Raw genomic sequence first — 15,725 nt, 5'->3', positions numbered from 1 at the left:
AGCGTTTCGCGGGCAAGGCAGAAAGACAAAACGAGGGGCAGTTTTCTTCTTTATCATACACTAAAAGCCTTCCTACATGAATCTGTACAGTTTTATTCGTCCGCTATGTCAAATATTATATAACGACGTTATTTGAGCTGTCCTAAAACTACATTTACCATATGCTTTAAAGAGGCCGAGTCAGCCCAAGCCCCTCCCTTTCTAAAACCCTCCTGTTTGTCGCTCTACTAAAGATGGCGCCAGTGCAAATCTGAGGCGATTGCGCTTAGAAGCGCGTAGGAAATTAGACGTGAGTAAGATGAAAAGTTAACGAAGCCTTCTCACTCTTCATCGAAACATCAAAATACACCCAAATAGCGTACTCTCAGGCAGCACTGTCAATGTTTTAATGTGTCGTGGCCTACCTGCCGCTGTAGGCCGTAATGAAAATTGATCGCACCGCTGAAAGACTTCATTTCCCAGAAGCCATTGCTCTGTGCTTTACGTTAAATCGGTGAACATGGTAGTTGCAGTTTTTCGAATGCTTGTTTTGCAGTTGATTTGTCAGTCATAGGAGTATTTTATGTTAGTTCTGGTGTTGTTTTATCTATTTATTTTTGCCTTTTAAATGCTTGATATGCTAAATGTTTGTTATAGCACTCAAAGCCACTGGAATATTGTTGTACTTTAAAACATTGTGAAAGTAAACAAATTAACTTATACCAACGGAGGAGGTGGTGGGGAGGTGCTTCTGTGTCATCATGTCTTTAGACCAAGGACCTAAACTAAATATAAAAAGTTCACACTGCGCATTAGAGGCGTCCACCACTCTCCCAGAGTCCTCTCTGACCTGGTGTTTGGCACAGCTTTCCAAATCAAGTACATTAGCAGACAGTGGACTGACAGGAGCTGACAATAAGGCCGCCGCAGGAGGAGACAAAGCCAGGGATGCAGACAAGAGACTCAAGGCTGGTCAATGGAGGGCACTGGTGGCCATTCGGACACAGCACATCAAGGGAGGAGGCGGCAGGATCGCACGCTACCAGTCACGGGGAGGAATCCCTCCTTTGCTGGATCTCCTCAGGCGACCAGAAAGCTCCAGGAAGTTTGTGGACCTGGCACTGAGCATCCTGGCCAACTGCTGCACTGAAAGGGGGACCAGACTACAAGTGAGGAAATATTGTGATGTTGACAGAATTGTGATGAATTTATTATGCAGTTTGTTTTAATGTTTTGTAACTGATAATGTTTTTTATTTTATTTTTTCCTTCATAGGTAAGGAAGCTGGATGGCGTGTCTGTTGTTGGTAAGTCATGCAAAGGCTTCGCAAAGGGAGAGTTCACACAAAAATGAGCCTTAAAAAGTCTTAAATTTACAGTAATATTGTGTTGTAGGTGTTAAATGATTTTAAACCGGTCTTAATTTTTATCTTTCCAAGTAAAGCCACCCAATCGCGCCGCCATCCATCCAATCACCAGCAATCCATCCAATATTAAAATCAGGGATATAAATTAAAACAATAACACAGTTCCTCATGATAATAACAGAGCAATTTGTCCCTTTATGTTATCTTCCATTCATACAAAACTGTTTACAGAAGTAAAGGGTGAGTAGACATAATATATATAAATAGGCATGAAATTTAAGGTTTTTAAGTTTGAAGTTATACTCAATCAATTTGGACCAAAAACCAACAAATATATATTTTGATTATTTATGTAATTGCCTCCACAATAAATATAATTTTAACAATGTTAAACTTGTCATAAAAAAGTAAGTACAGTAATATGATGTTTAAAATAGTATATTGTAAAAAGACAAATTAGAGTATGTATAATAATAAATAAATAATTACATTCGATTTTTTTTTTTTTTTTTTTTTTTTTTTTTTTTTTTTGTAGCAAGCAAAAAAAAAAAAAATCCATTAGAAATAATCATTGTTGTAAGTCTAAAGTTTCATTCATAATATTTTTAAAAGGGTTCTTAAAAGTCTTAAATTTGACTTGATGAAACCTGCAGAAACCCTGCAGGAAACTTATATGGCAGGAAAAATTGCTATGGAAGTCCATAGAAACCCTAAATCAGAATCATTAACCCCCCCTCCTGATTTATTAGCACCCCCCCCCCCCCTAAATTTTTTTCCCGAATTTCTACACATTTCTAAACATAATAGTTTTAATAACTCATTTCTAATAACTGATTTATTTCATCTTCTCTATGATGACAGTAAGTAATATTTCACTAGATTTTTTCCAGACACTTCTATACAGCTTAAAGTGACATTTAAAGGCTTAACTAGGTTAATTAGGTTAACTAGGCAGGTTAGGGTAATTAGGCGAGTTATTGTATAATGATGGTTTGTTCTATAGATTATCGAAAAAATAAAGCTTACAGGGGCTAATAATTTTGACCTTAAAATGTTAATTAAAAACTGCTTTTATTCTAGCTGAAATAAAACGAATAAGACTTTCTCCAGAAGAAAAAATTATTAACAGATATACTGACAATTTCCTTGCTCTATTAAATATAATTTAGGAAATATTAAAAAATAAATAAATAAATAAAGATGGTGTAATAATTCTGACTTCACCTGTTTTTATTTATTTATTTCAACTCTGGACTGGACTGACACGGTTTCAATTTACTAGAACTTCTATGTTAAGCTGCTTTGACACAATCTACATTGTAAAAATGCTATAGAAATAAACATGAATTGAATTGAACATTTAAGAAACACAAGATTTGAACCACAAAGTATATAGTGAAGTAATTTATTTGTATGGGTGAACTATCCCTTTAAAATCGCTTTTCTACAGTTACATTTTTCTTGTTCAAATAGTCACTTGGATATACGTGACAAGGAAGAAAAGGTGATTGCATGTTCTGTTTCTGGCTAACTTAAAAATAAAGGTTCCTAATCAATAAATTGATAAAAATCTGGTTAATATTTAAAATCTGTGGATCTTGTACTTTGCACAAAATGTTCACCAGGGTAAGGGTAAAGACCTTATTAAAATCCTTAAACATGCTCATCACATGAACAATAAAAGGTTATTTTAAGAACTAAAAACATTCATCATACGGGAATATAATATATTATAATGCGGGCTATTCCTTGCCATCTATGTCATTTTGAATATTTAGCTTTAAGAGAGTTTAAATATTGCCCTAGAACTTAAGCTTTTGTCTTCATAATCATTTCTCTGGACTCATTATCACTCTGTTGCCAGTGTTCACTGTCTTTCTCATGCTGTGTAACTTGAAGTTGCTTTGTTTCTGCACATCACTTTCAATGTGAACTGTCAAATGGCTTTTAAATGGCTTTATATTGTTTGTAGCCTACTCATGCTGTGATCTTGTGTTTGCAGTGGACGTCCTCAAGAGGAATGTTTCTGTGGAGACTGTACAAAATCGAGCAGCACGAGCTCTGGGGAATCTCGCCATGGACCCCGAGGGCTCTTCTGAGGTCCATTCTGCAGGTCAGTACCTAATTTTTCCAGAGTTTTTCAAGTCTTAATACCCGCCCCCTCCACACACAAACACACAAACACAAATTAACGCCATTTAAAAAGCTCTTAAATTGGAGCACAAAATCCTAAATTCAGAAAGTTGTGGCATCTTTTGCATAAAATTATTTCGTTTACTTCTAATTGTTTATGTCTGAGTTTAAAGTTCAAATATGTATACTTATATCCAAATGCATTTTTTGAGAAGCAAAATGTGGATAAGAAGTCTTAAAATGAACATTGAGTTTATATTGTGTAAAATAGATTAATTTATTGGCAGAAAATTGTATTTTGTAATTTTGAAATGTTTATGAACTCATTTTATTTCTCTCTAGACATTTGTGTTTAGTTGCTTGTTTTCATAAAATATTTCTTGGTCTTAAATTTAATTTTTTTATAAGTTTTTAATAAAGTTGTAAAAGTTATCTTTGTTTTAAACTGATTAAATTTTATGCAGGGATGTCATGGCTCATGGAATTTCTGTAATATAATGACATTTAAAACTGTTATTGCATACAGTGAAAGTCAAGCAATTATTATTTTTATTTGCGTAGTCATAGAACATCAAGAGGCTTTTGTTTTTCACTTTTAATTGTAGTTTGCTTTTATTAAAATGTAATTTTTCCATACTGCAGTTTTTGTCACAATTTTTTGACAACTGTTGTTATGCTTGGGCTCTTTCTGCTCCATTTTATTCCTTTTACACTCACACTCAAGTGAAATGCAGTCACAAGACTCTTTCTACTTGTTAATGAAGACCAACATGCCAGCATAGTATACATTTTAAAAGCTTTGGCTTCAAAATAACCAGCTCAAATACTGGGTGTTAAACAGTAGATAACATCAAAGCTAATTGTAACTACTATTGAAAAAGTGAGCACGTCACAGCCACACAAACAATAAGTAATGATCTATTCGTGTCATAGTGGCAATTAAAAACATGCAAAATTATGTTCAAAATAAAACCGTCAATCTAAATGCAATCAAATTTAAAACTGTATTCAAAATTGTTATTATTTTGACATTGTTTTAACATGTTTTTTCATAAATAAGCACAACAGTGGCCTGTTTTTGCATTCATTAGATTTAAATTTTAGCCTTTTAGGAAGTGAAAATAAGGAGTTTGATATTTGACAGTAAAATCCTTGATTCATTAATTTTCCAAAGGTTTAGTCCCCTTATTAATCACTGGTCCGCCATTTTATGCAGGATATGTTTTACACAGCAGCCCTTCCAGCTGCAACCCAGTACTGGGAAAACCCTGATTACAAAATAATATTAAAATGAAATAAAAATGTTTTTAAAAATGTCTTTCCCATAATATACATTACACTTTGAGTCATAAACTCATCATATTTCTGTCTCTGTCCTGCAGGTGGTGTTCCGCTTCTCCTGCTCTGCCTCTCTGTCTCTCCTCCTCCTCCATCCTCTCCCTCTTCACTGACTCCAGCCCCTGAACTCTGCGCACCTAAAGTAGAGTGTGTCCAATCTGCCGCCCGGGCTCTCGTCTACCTCTCGGACACCCCTGCCAACCGCCTCCTTCTGCTTTCCCAAGGAGCTCTTCCATCTCTTGCTCAATTCATTTCTCCAGAATACCCTGCAGGTTTGCAACGGGCGTCTCTGCGCGCCCTTCATGAGCTCACCAGAGGCTGCAGTGCGGAGTGTGCCAAAGAGATGTCCCGCTCTGGGGCTTTGACTCAACTCGGGGTTCTGGCTTCTGGAGAAGATGGTCGGCCTTTGGAAGAGCTTGCATTGAAGACTTTGGCTAATCTGTGCTCTCAAGGCTGCCTGAGGCCTCTTGTGGGTTCGTTGGGAGTCATTCAGAAGTTTGCAGAGGAGGTGAAGAAGGACCCTCTGAAGTCAAGTGTGTTTTTTAAGGCCTTGTGTTTGTGCTGCAGGGAGGCTGTGAACAGGGCTAAAGTAAAGGAGAGCGGAGGATTGGAGGTGCTCATCAGTTTTCTGTCGGCTCATCAAAACCATCCGCTCACACGCTTTGCGTTTCTAGCTTGTGTGGACTTTGTTTATGATGAATCGGCTCTTGAGCAACTGCAGGAGCTCGGGTTAGTGCCGCTGCTCATCAAGCGGTTGGTGGAGCTTGCTCAAGGAGAAGAACCGACCACTGGGAAGATAGACGCCAGCCTGGCTTCTAGTTCTCCATGCTCTGAACTCATGAGCTCCTGCTTTGATTCTTTTGACTTCTCTGCACTTGAAGGAAACAAGAGGGAGGATGTGAGTAAAGACCAGACAGCAGGATCCTCCAGCTTCCTCAGCCTCAGGTCAGCCAATCATGGAATAAATGAATTTGATGAAATTTAACATGTCCATCACTTGTTCAGATTTGACATTTTGATTAATTGTAGTCTAACAGCGCTTTTCAGTAATTCCACATGGATAGTTTAAGATTTAAGACTATTTTCTTTCAGTCATAGTTGTCTCCCTTTTGAATTATATTTATTTAAATGGAAAAAAGTATATTTTACTACTAAACATTAACACACTTGACATTACATTTTAGATTCATTTAGGTTCGTTGCATTGTTAATATCTTGCGCTTACACTACTGTTTCATTTGCAGTGTTATTTTGTATATTTATGTTTCAATGTTTTAATTGAAGTTTAATCAGTTTTTCTTTTATTTATTAATTTAAAAGGAATTTTGCACAACTCTATTTTGTTTAGAAATAACAATTAATAATAAATAAATGACAGTTTTTAACAAATGTTTGTTAAATAATTTACAATTAAAATACTTTAATAATTTATAATTAAACCAGATATTCAGACATTTTCATGTATTATTTTGTTTGATGTACTGTTTAGCATAAACTCCCCTAAATGAGAGTGCCTGCGTTAACTTGTTAACTTTTCTAAATTCTTGTAGTTTTTCACTTCATCAAAAATGTTTTGTTAAGTTTATATTTTAGTTTCAATTTTTAACCGTTTCATTAAAAGGTAAAAACAACAACTTTTGTCATTTTGCAATTGGAAACTTGTTTTAGGGTGCTTTCACACCTAGACTTCTGTTGCGGAACCTGACGCATTTCCCCAGTTAGCGCGGTTCGTTTTTTCATATGTGAATCCAGCAATCGCGCTCGGATCCATGGCAAAACAATCGGTCCAAGGCCGCCTGAATGAGAACTAACTCTGGAGCACGTCAATTGTAGTGAGAAAGCAAAACAATCTAACGAAACAGGCTATATCACAGTGTATTATGAATATGTAATAGGCATATATACTGCTATATGAAGAGAGAATTATGAGTAGGGCAGGATGTCATTCCTACCAGTAAATGTGCGTTTCATGTCAAATACGAAAGTGAAAGCATGCTCAAATATTAATAAGAGCTGTTTATTCGTTAGGGGAGTGTTTTCCAACCCTGTTCCTGGAGGCACACCAACAGTACATATTTTGGATGTCTCCCTTGTCTGACCCATTAACTTCAGGTTTTGGAGTCTCTTCTGATGTTATGATGTTATGATAAGTTGATTCAGGTGTGTTTAATTAGGGAGAGGTTGAAAATGTGTACTGTTGGTGTGCCTTCAGGAACAGGGTTGGGAAACACTGCGTTAGGGAACTTGACCAAACTGCTGTCTTGGTTTATCTGTTGTTTCTCTCTATAATAAAGCCTATAAAGCATAATTCTAGTCAAGGGATCTGTATGAGAAAGTCTTGCCTCTCAGATTTATATCTGGTGATGTCTGTGGGTGTCACCATTCAAATTTAAAGTGCTTCTTTATTAAAATAAGGATGCATGACAGCTGAGCGGGACTCTGCAAAATAAACCTGAAACTCTGACCAATGTGAGGAGAGTTTACTCGCACATGACTGGTCCGTTTAGAATCTTTGCCATTTGAAATGGAACAGCACCAAGAATAAAGTGCAACATTTAAACAATTTTAATCTCTGTTTCGGAAAATAATAATAAGAAAAATCTTCAAGAACATGTTTGTTTGTTTGCTTGTTTGTTTGTATGTTGCTTATTTTCATGTGTGTGTTTTCATGCTTCCAGGTCTTGGCTGGTGTCGGAGGGTCTGATCTCGTCTGAGGGTGAGCTGACTGAATGCCCGAGCGGACCTGATGTGTTTGGTGGCAGCCCCCAGTCCTCTGTCTCATCATCACCACTGCTCACACACTGTCCTGAGCTCTCCCACACCCCAACCTTACGTCCACCACACTTCTCTCCCTCGTCCCGCTCCAAACTCACCCGTCCCGCCTCCTCATCCGCTCCGGTATCTCCTCGAAACATACCAGGGTCACCTTCTTCCACACAGCCCTCCAGCACCTCCACCCCTCAAACTGAGCAACCGTCATCAGTGACCAAACCCTCCACCACCCCCTCATCTCCCCCCCAAATATCCTCTCCCCCCAGAAAGAGACTCCGTGCAGCTTCATCCTCATCTTCATCCTCCTATACATCATTCTCTTCATTTTCATCATCATCCTCTCGCTCTACTGTGGTCTCCATAGAAACCCCACCCATGATGTCAAAACCCCCAATCTATAATCACCCATATCACCCTGAAGTCTGGGCCCCAGAATCCCCTATTCTCCTACTTCTGTCCCGCTTCTCTCATGCACCAGACCCCAGCACAGCCCTCATCAACACCAGCGTTTTCTCCGGGCTCTTATACTACCTCACCCAGCATCATGACCCCAGTGGCCGGTGCTTTCGGATGCTCGGGAGGCTCAGCTGTAACCCAAACTGCTTGCAGGCTCTGGTCAGAACTGGAGCCGTGGCTCTGATCCGACAGAAACTGTGTGTGAGAGGAGATGAGGCTGGAGGAACAGACAGACAGTCTGAGAAAGTCAAAGGGAAAATCACGCAGCTAGGTTTGTGACTCCTTTTACCATGGATTGCTGTATAAATAATTAGGGTCTGACCATTGTTGTAATATCAAAAATTGCGAATTAAATATGAGTCGATGTCAGTGCAAGCATATCTAGCATAATTAATTAATCTTTAGAATTATTCAAAATAGATGTGTTCAGATGTAGTCACCATCCTGTGCATTGAGATCCAGGACTAATTTAAAGTCTATTCATTAAAGTCTATTAAGTCCACGCTCAAAATAGGACATTTGGTGTTTGGTCAAACTATATATTTATAATAAGCTGAAACAGCAAAAGAGGTTTTATTTGGGACAACTTAATAGTTTTATGCTGAATCTGCTTAAATTGATAACTACTAAGTTAACCTAATTTCTTTGTTTTTCCAACACAAATTGATTGTCTGGAACCTAGCATTTTTACAGTACAGACTACAGTACTACAGTTTTGCATTTAAATGAACCGTAGGTCTGCATATTATAGTATTATTTTTGTTTTTTGCCATATGTTTGTAAAATAAACACTTTTTTTTGTAGTGTACAATATCAGGATATTGTATTGTGAGTTCAGTATCGAGATTGATATCAAATCATGACTGGAGTGCATTGTTACACCAGTAATAAATAAGGTTGTTTATTCAAAGCTAACTTGTTTTCTGCCTCCTCAGGTTTGGGGCTACTCAGTAATCTGAGGGTTCAGAGCGAGTCTGGTTTTGGCACTGGAGTTCTTACACACATCATGCTGTCGGGATCTGAATCTGACAAGCTGTACTGTGTGCTTTCCCTGCCTCTTGTTAACAGGTATGATTAGTCTTAACCATTATATTGAAAAAATGTTTGTAATGTAGCATTTGTGCATCAGTAGCTACGTTTCCATCCACCTATTTTTATGCGCATTTTGAATATGCGCATAAAAATCGGCTGATTGAAACGCCAAGATGTGCATACATTGTGAATATGCGCATAAAAAATGTATACGCATAACTGAGTAGTATAAACTTTTTATTCGATAAGAAAAGATCACATAAACTACAGTGGAAACACTTTAACTGAACAATTTCCAGTATCTGCATTAAAAAAGGTCATGTGATTTTGTTATAAGAGATCATGTGGTGATAATGTGTGTGAATGGACATAGGATGAGCACATTGTAAAACATGTAAAATGTTGTTTTGTTCATTGTAAACACCTTAATCATTTCAGTATTTTTGTTTATTATATTAATAATTACCTCCAGAACTGTCAAGAGCATCTGTGCTCCGCGTCTCACGCCTTCAAATGGTACCATGCGTTCATTGCATGTCAGGATCGTCTTCTGAGGCGCAAGTCGTTTATTAAATGAGGAAAAGATTCATGCAGCTTCTCCTACTGCAGTAAATTCCGTTTTTACTGTTGATATTTGGTGCCAGTTAATCAGGAAGTGACGATTTTGTTCTCTTTGACTCATTAGGTGGAAACGCTGCTTTATTCGCACGTCTTTTATGTGATATTCCAGTTTTGCACATAAATTTAATTCTCATCTTTAGATGGAAACATAGCTAATGAAAAGAAGAAGAATCTGTTACAAAACGTTCCTCTTTGTCATGTTCATTTAACTTATTTCATATTCAAGAAGTTTTATCTGAAGGACTTTCTAATTCAAATTTCTTTCGTCAATTACAGACATCATGCAAAGTACAACTTGTAGTACAACTTGTAGAAACGCTTTTTATGACTGTCCTTTGTTATATACTGAAAAAAGTAAATGTAGAAATCTGAAAAAACATCAGAACACTGGAAATCTAAAAATTGAGAGAAAATAAAACAGTTGAACATCCATCGATCCATATATTATTTGGTATGTAAAGAAAAAAGATGACTGGTACAAGTGAGATACAGTGACAATTAATAATCCCATGAGCTTATTGAAGTATAAATATGAATAAAAACCAGATTGTGAATACTGTGCCTGTGAAGTTGCTGAGAAGGCAAATGTCATGTGGTGTAATCATAGAATTTAAAAACAAATACATTATTTCTTTATCCATTTACTAATACACGTGATGGTACTTTTCAAGTGATTTATAATGGCTATTTTTGGCTAAATTAGGTAGATATCAATTCATAAATATCAAGTTTTAACCTGAGGCAACCCTGTCTTTTCATTGTAGCTAAATTCGGTTCTCAGTTTAGTCTTTAATCCAGTTTATTTACAGAGATGCAGACAGTTAGTTGTATTAGACATATTTAAGTATGCATTTCTATTTTCTATATGCATGGTGCAAGAAATTACTCATTGACTCATTAAAGGAACCTCTAGACTCATTAGTGTTGCCAGATGTTGTTAGAAGTGAAGCTTAAGCCCAAAGATGCTTAATAAACTCTGCTTAAAATAACCCCCGTGACAGACATGGCAACACTTCAAGAGTAGAATCTGTGAAGCAGCTTTCTAAACACAAATATAAAACATGCTGCCTCTGTTGACTGTGGTTTAGTTACAGTCTTTGGCCATAATGAGTATATGAGCTTGCTGTAATAATACCAAGAGGTCCTATTAAAAAAAAAAAAACAGATCAGTCCTAATGCATTCTATTGAAAACAAGTCCAAATGATCTCTTTTATTCACTCACATTCACTGGATCCCCTTGAGTCAGGTCCAAAAAGTAAATCTGATACAAAACAGGTGAGATATGACACTATTGATCATCACAGTTTTGGCAGTCACATTACACACACGCACAAACAACATTTTAGGGAATTCGCTGCCTTGTTTAATGGAGTATCAAACTTATGAAGCTTTAGTTGCCTTTTTTACTTTTCCCTACAAAAACATTGAGCAGTGAAACTCAAGCTTTTACAATTTTTTGGTATGAGGGCTGCTCGATTATGGGGAAAATCATAATCACAATTATTTTGGTCATAATTGTAATAACTATTATTCAAAACGATATACAGTTGAAGTCAAAATGATTAGCCGTCCTGTGAATTTATTTATTTTTTTATAAATATGTGCCAAATGATGTTTAACAGAGCAAGAAATTTTTCACAGTATTTTCCTATAATATTTTTTTGTTTAAGTGTGGCTAGAATAAAAGCAGATTTCAATATTTTTAAAACTATTTTAAGATCAATATTATTAGACCCCTTAAGCAATATATATTTTTGATTGTCTGCAGAAGAAACTACTGTTATACACTAACTTGCCTAATTAATATAACTAAGCCTTTAAATGTCACTTTAAGCTGAATGTTTATATCTTGAAAAATATCTAGTCAAATATTATTTACTATCACCATGGCGAAGATAAAAGAAATCAGTTATTAGAAATAAGTTATTGAAACTATCATGTTTAGAAATGGGTTGAAAAAAAATCTTCTCTCCATTAAACTGAAATTAGGGGGAAAATATACAGGGCCGCTAATAATTCATTAGGGCTAATAATTCTGACTTCAACTTTATATATACAGGGAAATAAATACAATAGAATAAAAATATGAAACAAACTGTGCTTTAAGCATCTTCACTGTAATAAAAAACTTTAATTATAGCTACAAATGTCGTTCAGTCAAGAGCAGTGAGTGATTTTTGTCCTTTTGTTGTTTAATTATTAATGATAAAAACAGTCAGCAGCAGAAATATAGTGTGCTGTCACTTTAAGAGCACTACCGTTCTGATTTATGGTTTCACTTTCACATGTCTTTTGATTCTTAAGTCGTTTATTACATAAATGAGGTTTAATATGAATAATCACTAAACACTGCATTTTGACACTAATTTGCATGTGTTTGACCATTAATGTGCTCCCATTAAGATGACTTTAGATGAGTGTGCTCTGCTCGTCTCTGAGGCTGAGCCCATGCATACACACAACAGCATGCGATCTCTTTCGCACATTTAAAAGCAAGAATGATTTGAATATACATCAATGAATGATACGCATTCCCGTGCTGCAAAAGTTACATTACGGTACATGCTTTGTCATTTTCACGTGGAACTGAGCTTTGCAGAGCAACAAATGTGTACAACTGGAAAGGGGGCGGTATATGATGCAACAATCGTTTTATCTCAATGAGTGTTTTTCATAATCGTTAGAAGCCAAAATCGATATTAAAACCGAATAGCCCTGTGTAGTAGTAATAGTAGTAATAATAATAATAATAATAATAATAATAATAATAATAATAATATCAGCTTTACATCTCCCATTTGTCATCCTGCCGTCAAAGATTTGCGCATCAGTAATGACCATCCAAAAAGAAAAACCTCAACTCCTAGTTGTGATCAAAGTGCCACATCCTTGACCCTCATGTATTTGTTTTGACCATCTTGTCATTTCATTTCTTCTTCAGCAACCGGGTTCTTTTGAAGAAGCTGCTTCTGGATAGCGGCGGGCTGGCAGCAGCTCTTGAACTGATTGGAAATCACAGTGAAGATGACGATGATAATGAAGATGGACAATCTGACAAATGTAGGACATTTCTTGCCGGCTGGTTGCCTCCACAGGAACAAGTGTCCTCTTTGAGATTTAAATCGCTTTACACGTCTCTTCTGATTGGCTGCCTCTCCAGTCTGCTGTCAACTTTAAAGGAGGACAGAAAGAACTGCAGCACAGATTGTAGGACCACCATGGAGGCGACTCAAATTTTGCACAACAAATCCCAACTGCAGCAAAACCAACCATGTCCCTATCAGAAGGCAACCCATAATCTAACTTTCCTCCTAGATGATGGGACTCTTCTCCAAGCCCATCACGAGGCTTTAACCGGGGAGGAGGGAGACAGCGGTGTTGGGTCTGAGTATTTCAGAGCACTCTTGATGGGCGGATTTGGTGAGGCCCAGAAAGCTAAAGGTGAGCCCATCAGAATAAAAGATGTAAAAAGCGGGATGCTCTTACCAGTTCTCCACTACCTACACGGCTGTCGTTGGACTGATGGAAACCAAGATGACGAGAAGTCAAAGCAAGATACACGTTGTCTTGTTTTGTCCTCTCTAGTCTCCACAGGGTTTGCGGGACCACAGGATCAATCAGTGGAGAGGGAATTTATAAAATCCTCATTGGCCCAAGTGATGATTGGAGCTTGTAGGTTTTTAGTGCCTGGTTTACAGCAGGCAGCTGAAGATCTGTGTGTTGGCCTTCTCTACTCATTCGTAAGACGCCTGACTACATTTTCCCATTTGAATAAAACCACTACTATGACCAGTGAAATGGATGAAGCAGGTTCTGTCAGCAAGGGTCCTGATGGATTGCAGCAAATAAGTAAAACTGAACAGTCAAAGTGTTCCAAACAACAATCGAAATGCTCTAAACTAGTCATTTCTTTATCATCATCATCATCATCATCATCATCATGTTCAGACCGGGACAATGAGGGAGTTTGTCTGAGGTCTCTCCTGCCTCAGGTGTACTGGTTCTCTCAGCGCTACTCTTACCTGCGGCTGGGCCAGGCCTGTCTATCAGTCCTGCTCCGGCCTCAGGGGGTCTGCCTTCCACCTTTTCAACCCTCTCTGTCCACTGAATGCTTCCTGCGTTTGGCACAAGAAGCGGACTGTGCAGAAGGGCTGAAGCAGGACATCTTAAATCTCGTCAAAACAGCCCTCAGCTAGAGGGCAATTGATAGTAGTGGATCTAGATGAATGTCATCAGTTGTTGGTGTAAATGCATTCAATAGGTACTTTAATGCAGTGTTTCCTAACCCTGTTCCTGGAGGCACACCAACAATACATATCTTGGATGTCTCTCTACTCTGACCCATTCATTTCAGATTTTGGAGTCTCTTGTAATTCTCTGATGAGTGGATTCAGGTGTGTTTGATTAGGAAGAGGTTGAAAATGTGTACTGTTAGTGTGCCTTTAGGAACAGGGTTGGGAAACACTGCTTTAATGCACATGGAGTAAACAGAAGCGGAATGGGATTTTACTGGATTTCATGGGATTTAAATGAAATAGAAAAATGATTTGAGTTAGCAGAATTATGTTGAACAACATTTAAAACGTTCTAAATCCTGATATTTTCATGATCACTTTTATTTTTTTCCCCAAGACGTGTATGTGTAATGAGTAGAAAGACCAACTGTAAGTATTTCCATTAATTATTTTTGTTTTTTGGCCAAAAAAGGGTACACGCATCTGCATCCAGATATATAGAATATGTGATTTTTGTAAGATATGTTATGTGAATAAGAGAATTTCAAAGGTGAAAGAGCTGTTTATGTTCGCTATATATTTTTTTTTTTGTATATGGCACTGTATAATTCGTTTATAGAAATCTGGATTGTCTGATGTATGTTGGAGTGCCATCTTTTTTTCTTTTTTTTTTCCTGTATATATGAGATATTTAATCATGGAAATGGCCAAATATTGGTGGGAGGCGGAGAGGTCGGATGATTCTCAATAAATGAGCTCTGTGTTGATGTTGTCTGCATTGTCCTAAACCATTTGACCTATTAATTAAGTTTGAAAATGAATATAAAAAAAATACAGTCCAAGCATTTATTTAATTGTAAATAAATATATATATATATATAGAAAGGTGGAAGAAAGGTGATACAAATGTAGATGGAGATGATGCACTAATTAACTTTTGCTTTATTACTTTTTTAAGCTATTTAAAGTTGCTTTAAAACCATGTCTAACCAAATCTTGTTCCAAATTTGAAGTAGGGTTGGGTCGATCGTTGATGTGCCAAACGTCGGACGTTTATCAAAGATGTACCGCTGGATCGTGTCTCACTACAGTTGTTAAACGTGATATTTAATTAATCTTGTCTCTATCTAACGACTCTTCTGTCTTTTGAATCTATCAGGTAACTTATCACAGCGTAAGTACACTGTTTTAATTTTTCACTTTCACGCTTGTACTTAGCAATTTTAGCGAAAACCTCGGATACTGTTGGTTGGTTGTGCGCTTTTTTTTACTAACCAAGTATGTCGACGCCATTGTAACGACACGGATCAGTCTGCCTATTAATGCCAGAGTCCTGTGAAAAAAGGGATTGACAGGTGGTAATTTGTGTGTAACCTTCTTATTTATGATTTGGTTATAGGTAAAACAAAGACCATGTGGGTCAGGTAGTTGAAACTGTAGACTACAAATAATTCGTTATGAATTAGTTAATTATTTATAAATAATTTAATTCACCACAGCCTACGACGACGATTCCATCGTCCATCGTGATGTTTCATGTTAGACATCATACCATGCCAGATTGGTCGACATCACCCAACCCTAATTTGAAGTTGATATCACAAAAATTCCTGTGATAAATGTGCTATACAAGACACCCGAATTCCACAATTCTTAAATGTATTTATTTTGATTATTGTTTATGTATTTCAGTCACTTCAGTCTCTAAGTAATTACCAAATATGAAACTGGTCTGTTAGACCTTTACAGCCACATGTAGTTTTTTTTTTTTTTTTTTTTTTTTTGGATCATT

The 15,725-nt window shown here is 36.8% G+C and overlaps 1 protein-coding gene across 1 annotated transcript; it reads left to right on the top strand.

The window, feature by feature from the left end:
• The first annotated feature begins 196 nt into the window (after nt 1-196).
• Nucleotides 197-14,700, top strand: armc5 (armadillo repeat containing 5). The gene is made up of 7 exons (XM_056453621.1): nt 197-1,148; nt 1,255-1,285; nt 3,348-3,458; nt 4,861-5,761; nt 7,495-8,315; nt 8,980-9,112; nt 12,640-14,700. The coding sequence occupies exons 1-7, from the start codon at nt 741-743 to the stop codon at nt 13,892-13,894; spliced, it is 3,660 nt and encodes a 1,219-aa protein (XP_056309596.1). The 5' UTR covers nt 197-740; the 3' UTR covers nt 13,895-14,700.
• Nucleotides 14,701-15,725: the final 1,025 nt, after the last annotated feature.

The sequence above is a fragment of the Danio aesculapii genome, chromosome 3 (assembly GCF_903798145.1).
Source record: "Danio aesculapii chromosome 3, fDanAes4.1, whole genome shotgun sequence".
Lineage (NCBI taxonomy): Eukaryota > Metazoa > Chordata > Actinopteri > Cypriniformes > Danionidae > Danio > Danio aesculapii.
The sequence above is the reverse complement of the archived record's forward strand: the minus strand, read 5'-3'. Positions and strand labels throughout refer to the sequence as shown.

What these genes read in the sequence shown, in the direction of transcription:
- armc5 (XM_056453621.1), top strand. Translation starts at nt 741, where the DNA reads ATGTCTTTAGACCAAGGACCTAAACTAAATATAAAAAGTTCACACTGC. An exon ending in GGATGGCGTGTCTGTTGTTG is followed by an intron (nt 1,286 to 3,347) that starts GTAAGTCATGCA and finishes TTGTGTTTGCAG; the next exon opens with TGGACGTCCTCAAGAGGAAT. An exon ending in AGGGAAAATCACGCAGCTAG is followed by an intron (nt 8,316 to 8,979) that starts GTTTGTGACTCC and finishes CTGCCTCCTCAG; the next exon opens with GTTTGGGGCTACTCAGTAAT.